This window comes from Rana temporaria, chromosome 3 (genome assembly GCF_905171775.1).
Source record: "Rana temporaria chromosome 3, aRanTem1.1, whole genome shotgun sequence".
Classification (NCBI taxonomy): Eukaryota; Metazoa; Chordata; class Amphibia; order Anura; family Ranidae; genus Rana; species Rana temporaria.
In genome coordinates, this window is record NC_053491.1 from 245,002,607 (window position 1) to 245,019,907 (window position 17,301).

At 43.5% G+C, this 17,301-nt stretch overlaps 1 protein-coding gene across 2 annotated transcripts in view; it reads left to right on the plus strand.

Annotated features, from left to right (window-relative positions):
* The first annotated feature begins 2,333 nt into the window (after positions 1-2,333).
* The window catches only part of ERGIC1 (endoplasmic reticulum-golgi intermediate compartment 1), a 147,509-nt gene continuing 132,541 nt past the window's right edge, over positions 2,334-17,301 (plus strand). The window contains exon 1 of one of the 2 annotated variants that reach the window (XM_040344545.1): positions 2,334-2,625. In XM_040344545.1, coding sequence (XP_040200479.1) covers positions 2,606-2,625 — 20 coding nt within the window. In that variant the 5' untranslated portion in view covers positions 2,334-2,605. The remainder of the gene's footprint in view (positions 2,626-17,301) is intronic. The other variant, XM_040344544.1, reaches the window with a different exon arrangement.

Sequence of the window (17,301 nt, forward strand, 5' to 3'; positions counted from 1 at the left end):
GTCTGACTCGGGGTTACCGATCGCAGCACAGAAATGTAACCCCGAGTCAGACTCGGGAATACAGCCAGGGGGGTTAATGAACCGTCTGCCATATAGCAATATGACAGCCGCAAAGTGGTTTCATTATCCTGACTGTCCAGCAGGATAAGCCACACACCGAATCACTGATCTTGATAAAGAGCCTATGATGTAGGCTCTTCACCATGTGATCAGCTGATCACATTGTAACCAGGAAGTGTAGTTTATCGACTTTTCCTCTACTGTGCTGACAAGGCGCGAGTAGAGAGTTGATCGTCTGCTCTCCTGACAGGCGGGGTCTGCACTGATAATCAGCACATTGATTATCAGTGCAGACGCACCAAGGATGCCCATTAGAGGTACCAATCAATAATGCCTGCCAGTGCCTCATCAGTGCCGCCTATAAGTGCCCATCAGTGTGGTCTTTTAGTTCCCATCAGTACCACCTATGCATGCCCATCAGTGCGGCCTTTCAGTTCCCATCAGTGCCACCTATGAGTACCCATTAGTGCCTCATAACCAGTGCAGCCTCATCAGTGAAGTAGAAAACATACTTTTTTTTATAAAATTTTACTACAAAAACAAAGAAAACTATTTAATTTTTTTCAAAAATGTTTTTTTTTTTTTTTTATTTGTTTAGCAAAAAATTAAAAACCCTAGTGGTGATCAAATACCGCCAAAAGAAAGTGGGAAAAAAATGATAAAAAATGTATTTGGGTACAGTGTTGCACTGTTACAGTGTACAGTGTTGCATGACCGCACAATTGTCATGAAAAATGCTGAAAATTAGCTTGGGCAGGAAGGAGGCATTAAAGTGGTTAAAGCGGAGGTTCACCCAAAAAATAAATTTTTAACATTACATTCGGCCGAGTTGTCCTAATGACAATCGGCTGTTTTTTTTTTTCCGTACATACCGTATTTTCACCGCCGCTTCCGGGTATGTCTTCTGCGGGACTGGGCATTCCTAATTGATTGACAGGCTTCCGATCGCCGCATACTTCGCGTCACGAGTTGCCGAAAGAAGCCGAACGTCGGTGCGCAGGTGCCGTATAGAGCCGCACCGACGTTCGGCTTCTTTCGGCAACTCGTGACGCGCTGTATGCGACGGTCGGAAGCTTGTCAATCAGATAGGAACGCCCAGTCCCGCAGAAGACATAGCCGGAAGCGGCGGTGAAAATACGGTATGTACGGAAAAAAAAAAACAGCCAATTGTCATTAGGACAACTCGGCTGAATGTAATGTTAAAAATGTATTTTTGGGTGAACCCCCACTTTAAACAAGCTGAAGTTAGAAGCGGATTGGCTGCCATGCAGAGCTGCACTCTCCAGTTTTAGTAAATCAACCAGTGTGCCAAAAACAAACTGAAAAGCCACTGAGCCCGATAGGCTGCACTCTACGTTCCCATAACTGAAAGCCTCTCGGCTTACCTTGACACGCTCACACTGTTTGAAGAACAAATCCTGTAAGTGTAAAGATCAATATTTACTACCCAAACAGATAAATTCCCGATCTGCAAGTCTAAGAAGCAGCGTAAAAAAAAAATAACGGATTACATGGTGACCCCTAAATGCTGAATTATTAAAGGGGTTTTAAAGTTAAAAAAATGTTTTCCTAAATAGCTTCCTTTACCTTAGTGCAGTCCTCCTTCACTTACCTCATCCTTCCATTTTGCTTTTAAATGTCCTTATTTCTTCTGAGAAAACCTCACTTCCTCTTCTGTCTGTAACTCACCACCGTAATGTGAGGCTTTCTCCCTGGTGTGGAGTGTTGTGCTCGCCCCCTCCCTTAGACTACAGGAGAGTCAGGACGCTCTCTACGTTGCAGATAAAGGAGCTGCGCGTTAGTGGGCTTTCTGACTCTCCTGTAGTCCAAGGGAGGGGGCGAGTATGACACTCCACACCAGGGGGAAAGCATTGCATTACTGTGTGGAGTTACAGACAGAAGAACAGGAAGTGAGGATTTCTCAGAAGAAATAAGGACATTTAAAAGCAAAATGGAAGGATGAGGTAAATGAAGGAGGACTGCACTGAGGTAGAGGAAGCTATTTAGGAAAAAAATTACCTTTACAACCCCTTTAAGCCTATTTATAAATAATAAATAAATGATTCGGAAGAGAAACAAAGTAAGTGAAGTTGCTGTAAAGTATGCAGATCTGTGTGTGTGTGGATGCAGGCTTCACACTACAGAGCTGGCTAGCTTCTTCTCTGCACTATAGTGAAGCATGGTGATAATAGAAGCTAATGAGATCTTTGTATATATAAAGTAAAGGTAGTACAGATGCCTGGCAGAGATCCCAGCATCCGTGTACACAGGACAATCAGAGCAGTGTGATCGTACACAACACCGGACTAGCAGGAACTTCTCCCATCACCCCACGTGGCTCATGCTGAGTCTCTTTAAACCGGGACCGGATGTGCCCTCTCCTCCTCAGACCTCCACCAATCACAGGCCGCTCAGCCAGCTCCGCTGACGCCAGTTCCTTTGTGTCTAGCCGGCAGGCTTGAAGAACAATTCTGACACAAGCTGACTGAGCTCCAGCGGCGGTCCCTTTAAATCAGCGCTGAGTGTCTGTGGGAGGCGGTACACCATGCCATTTGACTTCAGGAGGTGAGTGATTGGGGACCCCCCCAGAGATATGGGTGCACCCGTGTTACAAGACACACCATCAATGAATGACCTGCTGCAGACAGAGAGCTGATGATGGGCTATGGCATGCACGGTGCTAGAAGAGTGCAGAAAAACTGCAGCAGCCAGCTGTGCATGGCAACCAATCGGCTTCCAGCTTTCATTTTCAAAGCTGACTATATAAGCTGATTGGTTGCTCCAGGTTCTGTCTGCTCCAGTTTTTATATACTGTGTGTGTAATATATATATATATATATATATATATATATATATATATATATATATATATATATATATATATATATATATATATATATATATATATATATATATATAATCTCCTTCTATGTATTGTGCATTACATCTGATGACTGAACATACAGGGGGTTGATTTACTAAAGGCAAATCCACTTTGCATTACAAGTGCACTCGCTGTAGATCTGAGGGAAGATCTGAAATGAGGGGAAGCTCTGCTGATTTTATCATCATGTGCAGGCTAACATTATGTTTTTTAATTTTCTTTGCATGTCCCCCTCAGATCTACAGCGACTGCACTTCCATGGTGCACTTGTAAATAAACCCCATAGTGTTGGTGTATGATCCAGTTGCTGACTTCTCCGCATTACAGCAGATAGGTACATAGATTTGCATGCTCTGATCGGTGCATGCCCCGATCACAAGAGTGATCTTCTTCTGTCAAAATCTGCCCATTGTGTAATGTATTCATACAGCACGTTCCATACTGTACATTCACATCAGCCCCTGCCCTCAAGAAGCTAACACCCTGATCTCACATGTATACTGCAGCTAATAATCTTTCCTGGAGTGTGAGGAAACCTGTGCAATCACAGGGAGAACATACAGATAATGTCCTGGTTTGGATTCAAATCAAGGCAAGGCAGGAGTTCTGTACTGCCAAGTGAAGAACATGCAGCCACAGGTGAAAGCTATGACCTGCTGTTGCCCAGAGAATAACTGACCAATACTAAACATATAATATATTGCAGCTTTCCAGTTCTTAAAATGATTTAAAGGAAACTTAAAAAACAAACTACTCAATCCTCCTTTTCTTGGGTCCCCCTCCAGCGCCCTTGCCGGGTCCCCCCATAGCAAGCTGTCTGCTGTGGGAGCACTTGTGCATGCTCGCTCCATAAGACACAGAGGGGTTAATTCAGGGTTTGACAAATTTGCTTGGAATCTAGGAGCCAGCTAAAAAAGTTAGGAGCCATAAAACGCACCCCGTCCTGACGAGCTTGCGCGCAAAAGCGAACACATACGTGAGCAGCGCCCGCATATGTAAACGGTGTTCAAACCACACATGTGAGGTATCGCAGCGATTGGTAGAGCGAAAGCAATAATTCTAGCCCTAGTCCTCCTCTGTAACTCAAAACATGCAACCTGTAGATTTTTTTAAACGTCGCCTATGAAGATTTTAAAGGGTAAAAGTTTGTCGGCATTCCACGAGCGGACGCAATTTTGAAGCGTGACATGTTGGGTATGAATTTACTCGGCGTAACATTATCTTTCATAATATTAAAAAAATGGGGATAACTTTACTGTTGTCTTATTTTTTTATTAAAAAAAGTGTAATTTTTTTCCCAAAAAAGTGCGCTTGTAAGACCGCTGCGCAAATACGGCGTGACAGAAAGTATTGCAACGATCGCCATTTTATTCTCTAGGGTGTTAGGATAAAAAAATATACATAATGTTTGGTTCTAATTAGAGGGAAGAAGATGGCAGTGAAAAATAGTGAAAAATGACATTAGAATTGCTGTTTAACTTGTAATGCTTAACTTGTAATACCAACGGCCACCACCAGATGGCACCAGCTTACACATCTGGTGGTAATAACTTGTAATACCAACGGCTCACCACCAGATTTGCCCACCTTCCAAGCCAAGTCGCCAGGGTACCATTTCTAGTCGCCATGGCAACTTGGCGCCCTGGATTTGTCGAGCCCTGGGTTAATTGACTAAAGCTGGCGAGTGCAAAATCTGGAGAGACCGATCGGCTTCCAGGTTTTTTTTATTTTTTTGTCAAACTTAATTGAACAAGCTGAAGTTAGAAGATGATTGGCTGCACATCTGCACCTGATTTTGCACTCGCTAATTTTAGTAAATCGGCCCCGCTCCTGCCTCACTAGCTGTGATTGACAGCAGCGGGAGCCAATCAGGAGAGAGTCTTGAGTCATGCAAATTGCTGTATCGAGAGTGGGCTTAGGTAAGTGTTGGGGGGGGGGGGGGGGGGCGGGCAGCTGCACACTGATGTTTTTTACCTTCATGCATAGATTGCACGAAGATAAAAAAAAACCTTCAGCCTTTCCAACCACTTTAGGCAGTCCATAGATAATGCAATTTTCTTTTCTTCCACCACAGATGGAAGGAAGGAAAAATTGCTAGATTTCCCCCATCCACACAAACCATTTTGATGGGGGGGAATCCCTACCACAACGCTGTTTTGATTGGCGGGGGGAATACCTCCTGCAGTGCTTTTGTGTTCTGCTGGCAGGGAGCCTTCCCTGCCAGCAGAGCACAATGAGCATTGCTGACAGCTATAGCCACTAAGGATGAGCTCCAGCGTGTTCGCATAGAACACGTGCAGAGCCTGCCAGGAAGTCTGCACGGCGCTGTGCTAATCACAGCCAGGGAGACATTTCCCGATGCTCGGCTGCAGAGATCGGGAAATGACTCCCTGGCTGTGATTAGCACAGCGCCTGGCAGGCTCTGCACGTGTTCTATGCGAACACGCTGGAGCTCATCCTTAATAGCCACTGGCAGTGATCACATGAAAAAAACCTGGCAGGCTGGTTGTACTGAAGACGACTGATGGATCAACTTTCGTACAACCAGCCTGCCCAGAGATTAATCAAATTTCGGCCAGTGCCTGCTAAACTGGCCGAGATATGATCCATCTATGGTCAGCTTTAGATGTGTCAGCTTTATGCTTTTTATTTTTTTTATTTATATATAACACACACTTCTGGTCCTAGGGTGACAATAATTTACTGGATCTTATTGATCAGCAGTGTTGTCACATTGGGACAGAAAGTGTATACAGACTACAGTAAAAGGATAAAAAGTCACCCAGCACTTAATCGAAGATTAACCCCTTAACGCTACCTCCAGTGAGCCTTTAAAGCAGAACTAAACCCCTATAGATATTCCTCTCCACCTTCCAGTGATAACCTACCTGGGGTTTTGCAGCCCTGGGGATCAGGGAGGTGCTTCCTATTCTGGAGAGGACCAGTGATCATTGGCTCGCTGACTTTGACAGCAGCAGGGGCCAATGGCGCTCCACTTCTGCCTTCTCCAATGAGGAGGAGAGTCCCGGGATGCCAAGTCTCTCATGCAACATTGCTGGATAGAGATGGGGCTGCATGAAGATAAAAAACCTTCTGCCTTTACAATCACTTTAAAATCTTTTCAGAAGGCACCATAATAATACAGTTTTTGCCAGAGACCATCAGCTTTTTTTTGCTGTCCGTTTCCCCACAAAGGTTCTTTTACATGAGCGGTTTGATCAGGTCCGCCTGTCAGTTTTTCAGCTAGATCAGAATCTCAATGTCGGTGTATAGGCAGGCATGCATCTGTTTACATCTTGTTAACCACTTCCCGCCCCGGTCAATAGTAAATTGACGTCCGGGAAGTGGTTCTGAAATCCTGACTGGGCGTCTATTGACGTCCAGCAGGATAACATGCCGGCGCGCTTGCGCAGCGCGGTGATGCGGGGTGTCAGTCTGAGGCTCTTTACCACGTTATCAGCCGTGCCCAATCACGGCTGATCACGATGTAAACAGGAAGAGCCGATGATTGGCTCTTCCTCACTCACGTCTGACAGACGCGAGCCGATTGGCGGCTCTCCTGACGAGGGGGTTCGCGCTGATTGTTTATCAGTGCAGCCCCCCCCCTCGCATGCCCACACTGGACCACCAGGGAAGCCCAAACTGGACCACCAGGGAAGGGGGCAATAATTAAAAATGAGAATAGATGCCAATCAGTGCCCACAAATGGGCACTGACTGGCAACATGGGCACTGACTGGCACAAGATGGGATCAACAAGTGATGCCCAGCAGTGCCACCCATCAGTGCCCATCCATGCCCAGTGCCCACCTATGAGTGCCCATCAGTGCCGCCTATGAGAGCCGCATATCAGTGCCATCTCATCGGTGCCCATCAGTGCCGTCTCATCGGTGCCCATCAGTGCCGCCATATCAGTGCTCGTAATCGAAGAAGAAAACGTACTTATTTACAAAAAAAATTAACAGAAAAAAAATAAACTTTATTTTTTTCAAAATGTTCGGTCTTTTTTTTTTTTTTAGTTGTTGAGCAAAAAATAAAAATCGCAGAGGTGATCAAATACCACCAAAAGAAAGCTGTATTTGTGGGAAGAAAATTATGAAAAAATTGTTTGGGTACAGTGTAGCATGACCGTGCAATTGTCATTCAAAGTGCGACAGCACTGAAAGCTGAAAATTGGCTTGGGCAGGAAGGTGCGTAAGTGCACGGTATGGAAGTGGTTAAATATCCAAATCTGTCTAGGTCTAAATAATACCAAAAAAATAAGTTTGTGTGTAGTTTCTGTTTTTGGAGCTAAGCCTTGACGGGTTAATGATAAAAGGATTTAAACGCATTCACATGCATTTATCCACCTGCTCATAGAGGCTCCATTGTGGCTCCATTTGCCTCTGCTCACAAAATGGAGGGAAAAAATGAAAGGACACAGTTGTCACGAGTGCCATCTGTTCTGTTCGGTTTTTGATTTAGCAGATCTGTTTGTGGAACCCCTGCTGTTCATAATGAAGAGTGGCCACCTGAAAAAGGCTTAAGGCAGGCCATACATGGTGCAAATTAATTTCCTGCAACTACAGGTTGCAAGAAAGCAATTTTCACGATTCCCCCATCAACACAGTGCTGAAGGGAATCGGCAACTTTTTTATTTTCCCGGCGGGAGGCAGACACTCGCGATAATCGCAAGAAAATACGGCAAGCTGGTTGTAACCAAGTTGATTGATCAACTTGGTACATTCAATCTGCTTGGTTAGGGTGTTGTCACTGGTGTAGGAAGTGAGAGAAATCTCCCCTGTGGTCCCATGGACCGTAGTAAAATCCTGTCATGTGCCGTGTCTGTCCATTACCTGATATGTCACACTGATGTTTTCTAATACATGTTGACTAACCTGGCAACATGTCCAAACCTAATACTACCCAACTTTTCACATATAGCCTAGAGCTTACCTACAGTGTCCATCTTTGTAGAGTTTGTGTTATCTGCATTTCATTAAAGCTTTTTCTAATATAATTGGTGGCAAACAAATTCCACAATAAGAACCCATGGTATCTAGTGAGCTGATGCCTGTTGTAAATATAGTGGAGGGCTTCAGGAAACAACGATGACCGGAGGTACTATATTCCTTTTTGTCTACTTGGGTTACATTAGTGTGGGAAGTCTGAGGTTGTAGTATTGTCCAAATATTTTGGTTGTGTTATAAAAAGATGTGTATTCCCGAAACCAGTAAAATAGGCATGCAGAACCTGTAGGCTTACTGGAAGTAACCGTTTAAAGAGCAGCATGGGGGTTGTGGCAAAGAGCTGAGGAGACGGAATGTGTTTCAGTCAGAATTTGCAGAATGACAAAAATGCCAAATTGTTTTATAAAGCTATTTGTTAATTGAGTTATTGATGGAGAAATAGGAGTCCCGTCTTGATGGAAATGGTAATTTAGGAATTGGGTTTCACTTTGAATCGTAGACCTAGGTACACAGCCACTGCACAAATACTGCTATTGTCTCCAAATATGTCTAATGAGTTTTCTGAAAAAATGGAACTGCAGCCATGTCTTTAGGGCCTCTTGTCCAATAGGAAGCTCAGTACTGAATTAACTTTTCACTTTTTTACTAATCGAACATGCAGCCCATTGTTTACAATGTGCCTGTGCACACAGACACGTAAACAAGTGCTGCGTATTCTTGAGTAAAAAAAGAAATATCTGCATTCGTGGTCAGTGTTTTGCACCGGTACGCTCATATGAGCATAAATATGAATTACTGGGGGTTATTTAGAAAAGGCAAATCCACTTTGCACTGCAAGCGCACTTGAAAGTGCAGTTGCTGTAGATCTGAGGGGAAGCTCTGCTGATTTTATCATCCAATCATGTGCAAGCTAAAATGCTACTTTTTTATTTTCCTTGCATGTCCCCCTCGGATCTACAGCGACTGCACTTCCAAGTGCACTTGCAGTGCAAAGTGGATTTGCCTTTCATAAATAACCCCCACTGTTTCCTGGGGAATTTATTGTATATGCGAATGCATATATACGCGCAAAGCAAACGCCTGAAATTACATCCAAAAAATCAGGTGCTCAAACATCAATACCGTGAGCAAGAGGCATTATGGGTTTTTGTGTTGTCTTAGATGGGTTGTATACTGTAGTCTGTATATTAGAATTTTAGTTAATGGTTCAGCTTGTCAAATTTCTGGACCAAAAAAATAATATGCAGTACATCTCTAAAATATATATGCACGTTTCGATTATATTTTAATTAGAAAAAAAAATTCTGCAAATATCACAAAATACCTGTTGATCCTGACAAAAAAATCTAACCTTCTGTAGTGGGCTGATAATGCTGCTTCTGCTGCACTAAAACTCCTCCGCTGGGTTACAGAACACCTCCCTCTTTTATAATATAGATGAGTGAGTTTTCTGTATTCAGAGATGAGATTTACTGGGAGCTGTTGGTTAAGAGGAGCTCAAGTCTGTAAAAAGAAAAGGGGGGGGGGGGGAAGGTCCGCAGCTACAAATACTGCAGCTGCTTACTTTAATGCCGCGTACAATCGATCACAATTTCCGACAACAAATGTTCGATGTGAGCTTTTGGTCGGATATTCCGACCGTGTATTAGGCCTCTTGCACGCTGGACATTTTGCAAACTCTCCTAGAAGCCTTTCTTCCTGGCAGCAGCATTTATGGCAGAAAAAAAGCCTGAGGCTTGTAAATGTAGCTAAAGCTTTTAGGGCCAGTTCACACCAGACGCAGTTCCGTGCCGCTCCTTTTTTTTTTCTGCACCAATACAGTCAGTTTGTGTACCGGAAACTGATTGTACTGGTGTGAACTAGTCATTGGAATACATGAGGAAAACACACTTGCTTGCATTTTTAGTGCAGAAAAAAGCACACGGAACTGTGTCTGGTGTGAACTAGCACTTGGGAGCTTTTACAGGTGTCGAGCTCTTGGGCGTTGATTAATTGTATTGGCCAGAATAAATTTATTCTGACCATGGAAATGAATTAATGCTCAAGCATTCGCTTTTAGCAGCTTTTATTAGCTTCAAGTGTTTTTTCTGCCCAAGCTCTGCTGCTCCTGGACGCACTGGCAGTGTTTTTTTTTTTCCTGCTTCTAAAAGCCATAGTGTGCATGGACACATAGAATAACTTATACCTTGTTTCCACTGAACGGAACGGTTCGGGTCAGTAAATTTGGAGCGGTTAGAATGGGACCGGTCTATTCTCGTGAGCTTTTTTACTGCAAATCGGACCGTCAGGGACCATTCAGGGTTTAGAAAAAATGCCTAGCGCGTCCACCAATCAGTGGAATGTATTGTATCTCCGCCCTAATGGAACCGTTCCATTTTCTATGGCCCCACCTCTGAAGCAGGACCCAGAATGGTCCGGTACGGTTCAGTTTTAATGGCACACTTTCATAATGGAAACACCCAAAATAGCGTACCGAACCGATCCGCTCAGTGGAAACGAGGCATTAAAGAGACATTTTTAAGCTCTTCTTTTTTTTTTTTTTTTTAAACTTGCCTGTCCCATGATGTCGGCACCTACTTTCTTTCCCATCTATTTACTAATGCTAGCAGCATACGGATTACAAATCCGCGTGAAGTCCTGGTTTAAAATCCTTTCAAGCAAAGGGCCATTCAGAACCCTTAAACTTGGGATATTTCCTGTACATTTACCCACATTTTGGGTAAAGTGGAATCATGCTGTAAAATTAAAAACCTGTGCTTATTTGTTTTAATTAACTTTAAGAACCTCTGAGACATCTGGATAATTATAGTGAAAATGTAGACTAGGCGTTGCTTCCTTTTTAGAACAGAAAAGCCAGTAGCAATCAATCTATGGCTAAATTCCGGAAATAGTTAATCTATTTTAAATGAGAAAAAAAATTCCAGCTACTGTTGAAACTGAGAAAAGCATAATGAAAAGTCAATTATTCTAGAAGGTGTTGATAATACTTGCCAAAGAGATAACCGACCCCATGAACACTAAGGGCATAAGGCATGCCAGCAGGAATTTACTTTGGGTAAAAGTTCATTCAATAATGCAGCATTTGATTAAAGGCATTCTGGTGTTTCTAGTGCTTTACACTGTGGCGCATATATGACATTTAAATCCAACGTATATGTGTTCTGTGGTGCTCTCTCCATCCTTGTTCCTGGAACTGCATCCTGAATGCCTTACCTTGTTGGCATCCTTCTTTCTGATTAAACATGCCACATCCTTGAGTGAGTTGGCTGAAGAATACAGCATTAACAATAACTATACAGTATTCAGTTGGACATGTGTGCTCATATTTTATTTGGTTTTTGTTTAACACCTTCGTGACTAGAAGTCCTAGACACCTAGGCCAGATTTGACAACGTCGGCATGCTGCAGTTGCCCTCACAAAAAAAATATATACACACACATTTTACAAAAGTAAGTACACCCCTCACATTTTTGTAAATATTTAATTATACCTTTTCATGTGACAACAACACTGAAGAAATTACACTTTGCTACAATGTAAAGTAGTGAGTGTACAGCTTGTATAACAGTGTAAATTTGCTGTCCCCTCAAAATAACTCAACACACAGCTATTAATGTCTAAACCGCTGGCAACAACAGTAGGTATACCCCTAAGTCAAAATGTTCAAATTGGGCCCAATTACCCATTTTCCCTCCCTGGTGTCATGTGACTCTTTAGTGTTGCAAGGTCTCAAGTGTGAATGGGGAGCAGGTTTGTTAAATTTGGTGTGTGTGTTATATATACCGTACACATGCGTTCCACTGTCAAACACGCACAGCGGCTATACACATACATAGCTGCAATCAGATCACTGCTCCTCATCATGACACAGCCCAATGATTTCTCATGTGTCCCATGTTCACCCCCAGACATCACAGCAGACACATCAAATTCTGTATATGTCGGCACTTTGAAATGAATACATTGGTTTCGTGTTGCAGTTTGGGCACTCGGGCTCAAAAAGGTTTGCCATCACTGGCCTAGGCTATAGGAAGATTGGCAAGACCCCTTAAAAAAGAAAAAAAGCTGCAGCACAGTGGCCAAGACCATACAGCGGTTTCACAGGACAGGTTCCACTCAGAACAGAAAATATATATATATATATATATATATATATATATATATATATATATATATATATATATATATATACCTGTCCTGTGAAACCGCTGTATGGTCTTGGCCACTGTGCTGCAGTTTTTTTTTTTTTTTTTTGGGTGATAACGTTGTCTATACTTTTTTATATGTCATATGTTTATGACGCATCAAGCTAAAAGCAAGAGTCAATAAGAGTTCATATTTATTTTCAAGAAGAGCAATAGATGAGAAAAGTAGACTAGCATGGTGCAACTCCTATACATGTGCACCAAATGCAGCTAAAATGGAATCTGCTAAATGGTAACTAGAAATCGGTGACCTTCACATAGTATATTGTACAAGAAGATCTAAAACTAGTACGCATTTTGACAAAAGTTTACATTTTCTGGAAGCTGTCCTAGCGTTGTGTTCCAATATCGCCATTCTACTAACTATACATTAATATTCAATAAACTCAAGTTGCATGACAGGTGCACCTTTAAATTACTAGACGTTCAGTAGAAGCACCGGCTGGATGATAAAGACATCTTGTTACAGGGGTGACGTGCAACCAGCAACTCTCCAACTGCAGCAGAACTTCCCAGTCCCCCTGCTGGGGCACATTATGCTCTATGGCTGCCAAGACATGTTTAGATCTGTAGTTCTACTCCAGCTGAAGACATACTGGTTGCCCTGCATTGCTGTAGCAGAAGACTACTTAGAAAATCTCTCATTCCTGATTTATGTTCATAGTCCTCAATGTCCAGGAAACATCCTTCTGAACGTGAACACGCAAGGACAACTGTAGCAATGCTTTAGGCCCCTTTCAGACGTCCGCTCCGTCTGTCCGTTCATTACAAGTCTGTTAACGGACTTGTAATGAATCCCTATGGGGACGTGTCCGTTAGCGGATGGAGCATCCGCTAGTGTCCGCGTCAGTCGGGTTCCGCTTTTCCGATCGGAAGAAACCCTATTTTTCTTCCGTTCGGCGGAGCGGAACTGATGCAGACGGACAGACGGTCCGTTTGCATCAGGTTCCCCATAGGGGACAGCGGAGCAGAGACAGGGCGGTCCCTGCACTGTGTGCGGGGACCGCCCTATCCGCCGACAGCTCAGCGGGGATCCCCGCTGAGCTTTGGCGGACACACGGAGCGGACCCGGAAACGGTCCGCTCCGTGTGAAAGAGCCCTTCCTAATGCGATTCACTCACAATGCCTGTGCAGTTCATTGCAAGTCTAATGCACACTCACAGCAGGAGCTCTACATCTTCTCCCTGTATAATGCCAGTGATTCTGGACTGCGTCTGTCATGTGACTCGAAGGCAGGGATAAAAACTGTATGTATTCACATCTCGCTGTACTGCAAGGGTCTCTGCAAAATCTAGAAGGCATTCCCAACCAGTTGAACCTGAATAGCCAACACAAAGCATCAGCCGTCTATCACTTTAATTTATTCTTTCTTCATATTCTATGGAAAATGCTTCTCTGACAGCTTTGCTAGAGAGTAACACAGACAGCATATACACTACATCAGTGTTTGACAAATTTGCTTGGAATCTATTAGCCAGCTAAAAAAGTTAGGAGCCAGAAAACGAGCCCCGTCCCGCCAAGCTCGTGCGCAGAAGCGAACGCATACGGGAGTAGCGCCCGCATATGTAATCGGTATTCAAACCACACGTGAGGTATCGCCGCTATTGGTAGAGCGAGAGCAATAATTCTATCCCTAGACCTCCTCTGTAACTCAAAACATGCAACCTGTAGAATTTTTTTTTAAACGTTGCCTATGGAGATTTTAAAGGGTAAAAGTTTGTCGCCATTCCATGAGCGGACGCAATTTTGAAGTGTGACATATTGGGTATCAATTTACTCGGCGTAACATTATCTTTCATAATATAAAAATAAATTGGGCTAACTTTACTGTTGTCTTATTTTTTTAATGTAATAAAGTGTGTTTTTTTTCCCCCAAAAAAATGCGCTTGTAAGATCGCTGCGGTGTGATAGAAAGTATTGTAACGACCCCCATTTTATTCTCTAGGGTGTTAAAATAAAAAATACCGTATTTATCGGGGTATAACACGCACCCTAACTTTAAGAGGGAAGTTTCAGAAAAAAAACTTTCCACAGCCCCCTGCATATAACACAGACACAGTTTACCCTCTATTTTCAGGGTAAAAAAGTGAGTGTTATACGCCAATAAATACAGTTTATATAATGTTTGGGGGTTCTAATAAGAGGGATGGAGATGGAAGTGAAAACAGTGAAAAACACATTCAAACTGCTGTTTTACTTGTAATACCAACAACCACCACAGGATGGCGCCAGATCACAGAAGGAAGCTTAGGCCTGCAGAAGGCTGCAAAGCCGCGGCCTCAAATACCAGCGGGTGCGGGCCCGCCGCCATCGCGCGGCGGGGGAAGTGGGGGCGCACAGAGACACAGGATCCTGTGTCTCCGTGCGCCCCCGTGCGCCCCCGCCACGCGATCGGTAATTAAGGCCGCGGCCTTCTGCAGGCCTAAGCTTCCCCGAGCGCTAGGTCACAATTTCTTGTCGCTATTGCGGCCGGGCGCCCGGATTTTGTCGAACCCTGCACTACATTATTCTGGTCATGCCCTTTGATATTTTGTGGCAATGTTGGGAGTAAGAAGAAAAGCTTTCAGATGAGTTTACTCTGGCGAATTTACAAAAACTATAGCAGACAGAATCTGGAATGGCTGTGCATAGTTACCAATCCACTCCTGTCTTCTGCTTTTTCAGTTGAGCTTTGAAGCTTAAAGCTAGAGGTGAATTGGTTTCCTTGCACAACTGCTCCAGATTCTGTCTGCTGCTGTAAATTTCAATACTTTTTTCCTTCTGTACTCCTTGAGAGCTCTGCTGTGTGACTGATCACTCACATTTCTTGGCTGATACAGATCTGCAGGTGTTTTCAAACAACTAGAAAGTATCCCTGGAATCCCTTTTAGATTTGCATTCCTTAAATTCATTGTCTCCCTTCTTATCTTGCATTTAAACTTTATCTATCTGGGCAACATTGATAATGTGGGTGAATGCATATAATTAAATATCAAAACAAAATGCAGGTATGTTCAAATCACGTCTGTTGGCACCTAAATCGGGCAAATCCAGGTACATGTCTTAATCTCTGTAATAGTTTTTAGAATTGGTGCCAGTTCACACAGGGGCAACGCGACTTTGCGAGACAACTTCATCGCGACTTCAAGTCGCCTCCAGGACAGGCGACTTTGCCAGTGGCCAATCAAACAATAATCAGCTCTGATAGAGGGAGTTTGTAAAGTTGCTTCAGTTAAGACAGTGATCTGACTTTGGAGGCAAATTCCATTGATGGATACAAGTCGCCTTGAAGTAGTACAGGAACCTTTTCTGAAGTCGGAGCGACTTTAGCAGTGTACATTAAGAAGGCTCTCATTCACTTCAATGGAATTTCTGTATGTTGCGCGACTTGGGGCAACACAAGTCGGATCCCAAGTTGCTGTAGTGTGAACCGGCTCTTAAGGTAGAAATGGCAGCTGTCAGTAAGTCCTATAGGATCTGTAAGCATGTATTGTCTTCCATTTTGCAAAATTGTAGTCTTTTTTAGACAAGTCAGATTTCACTGTTTTTTAACCAGTATAAATCAAAGCAACTGTTTTGCATTTCAGCTCTCTTCCTATTAATTTAATAATAACTTTCTAATTACTTATGATATCCAAGTGATGCATATATGGGGGATGTGGTCAGCAAAACATGACTTTCGCTGTGTTGCTGACTTCTAATCTTGCTCTGTATTTAACCACTTCCATACAGGGAACTTATACACCTTCCCTCCCAGACCAATTTTTAGCTTTCAGCGCTGTTGCACTTTGAATGACCATTGCGCGGTCGTGCTACACTGTACCCAAACTAAATTGTTATCATTTTGTTCCCACAAATAGAGCTTTCTTTTGGTGGTATTTGATCACCTCTGGGATTTTTATTTTCTGCCAAAAAAATTACCAAAAATTTTGAATTTTTATTTTTTTGTTTCAGTTATAAAACATTGTAAATAAGTACTTTTTCTCCTTCACTGACGGGCACTGATAAGGTGGCACTGATGTGGTGGCATTGATGGGTACTAATATGCGGCACTGATAGGTGGCATGGATGGGCACTGATAGGTGGCATGGATGGGCACTGATAGGTGGCATGGATGGGCACTGATAGGTGGCACAAACGTACTAATAGTATGTGTTGTACTAATGGATGCCAATCAGTGCCAAACAATAATGCCTGCCAATCAGTGATGCACATTGTGGGCACTGATTGGCATCCATTGTGGGCACTGATTGGCATCCATTTGTGATTGTCATCCCTGGTGGTCTAGGGTGGCATCCCTGGTGGTCTAGTGGCATCCCTGGTGGTCCAGTGTGGGCATCCTCGGGGGGGGGGGGGGGGGGCTGTGCTGATCGATCACCACAAACCCCCACCCCCCCCTCTGACAGACATGAGTGAGGAAAAGATGATTACCGGCTTTTCCTGTTTACATCGTGATCAGCCGTGATTGGACATGGCTGATCACGTGATAAAGAGTCTCCGTCGGTGTTGCAGGGTGTCAGACTGACACCCTGCAACAACTATCGCCACGATGCGCGCCCCCGTGGGCGCGCAGCGGCTCAATATCCTGAGGACGTCATATGACGTCCACTCAGCATATTGAAACCACTTTGCCGACGTCTTTTTGCATAAGGCGGGCAAGTGGTTAAGGTCTGAACTATTACACGGCTCTACTTTCACAAGCCCAACATATAGAGTATTAGTACTAGCCCAGAAAAGTGGTGCAATTGGGGGGGGGGGGCCAATTTGGTCCTCCCTTGCTACTGCCCCAGAAATTGGGTTCTCCTGCCTTCCTCCTTTTTGTTATGTAACCAAGGATTTTTCTCTATTTCTGTATGTTTTCAGTGAACAGGTGTTACTCGGGTTCAAATTTTAGCCTTTGGCTATTTTTGTTCTTCCTCCTACCTTTTTATATCCGTAACTTCATAAATGAACCGTACATCTATGGACATGCTTCACAAACTTCCAAGCAGTGTAAGTAAAGAATATATCTGAGGCTGGGGTCCCACTGCTGTGCTGCAGTAAAATGAAAGTTACTGCAGTGTGTAAAAAGCCTGCATTAGGTGTGTTGGTGCACTGTGGTGACATTCATTCCTAATATCATTTTAAAGCACTAATGCTTTGCTGGATATTGCGGTGTGCTGCCTTACGAAACCACTTTACATACTTTAACTACCTCCTAGTTGGAGTTGCAAACTACTCAGAA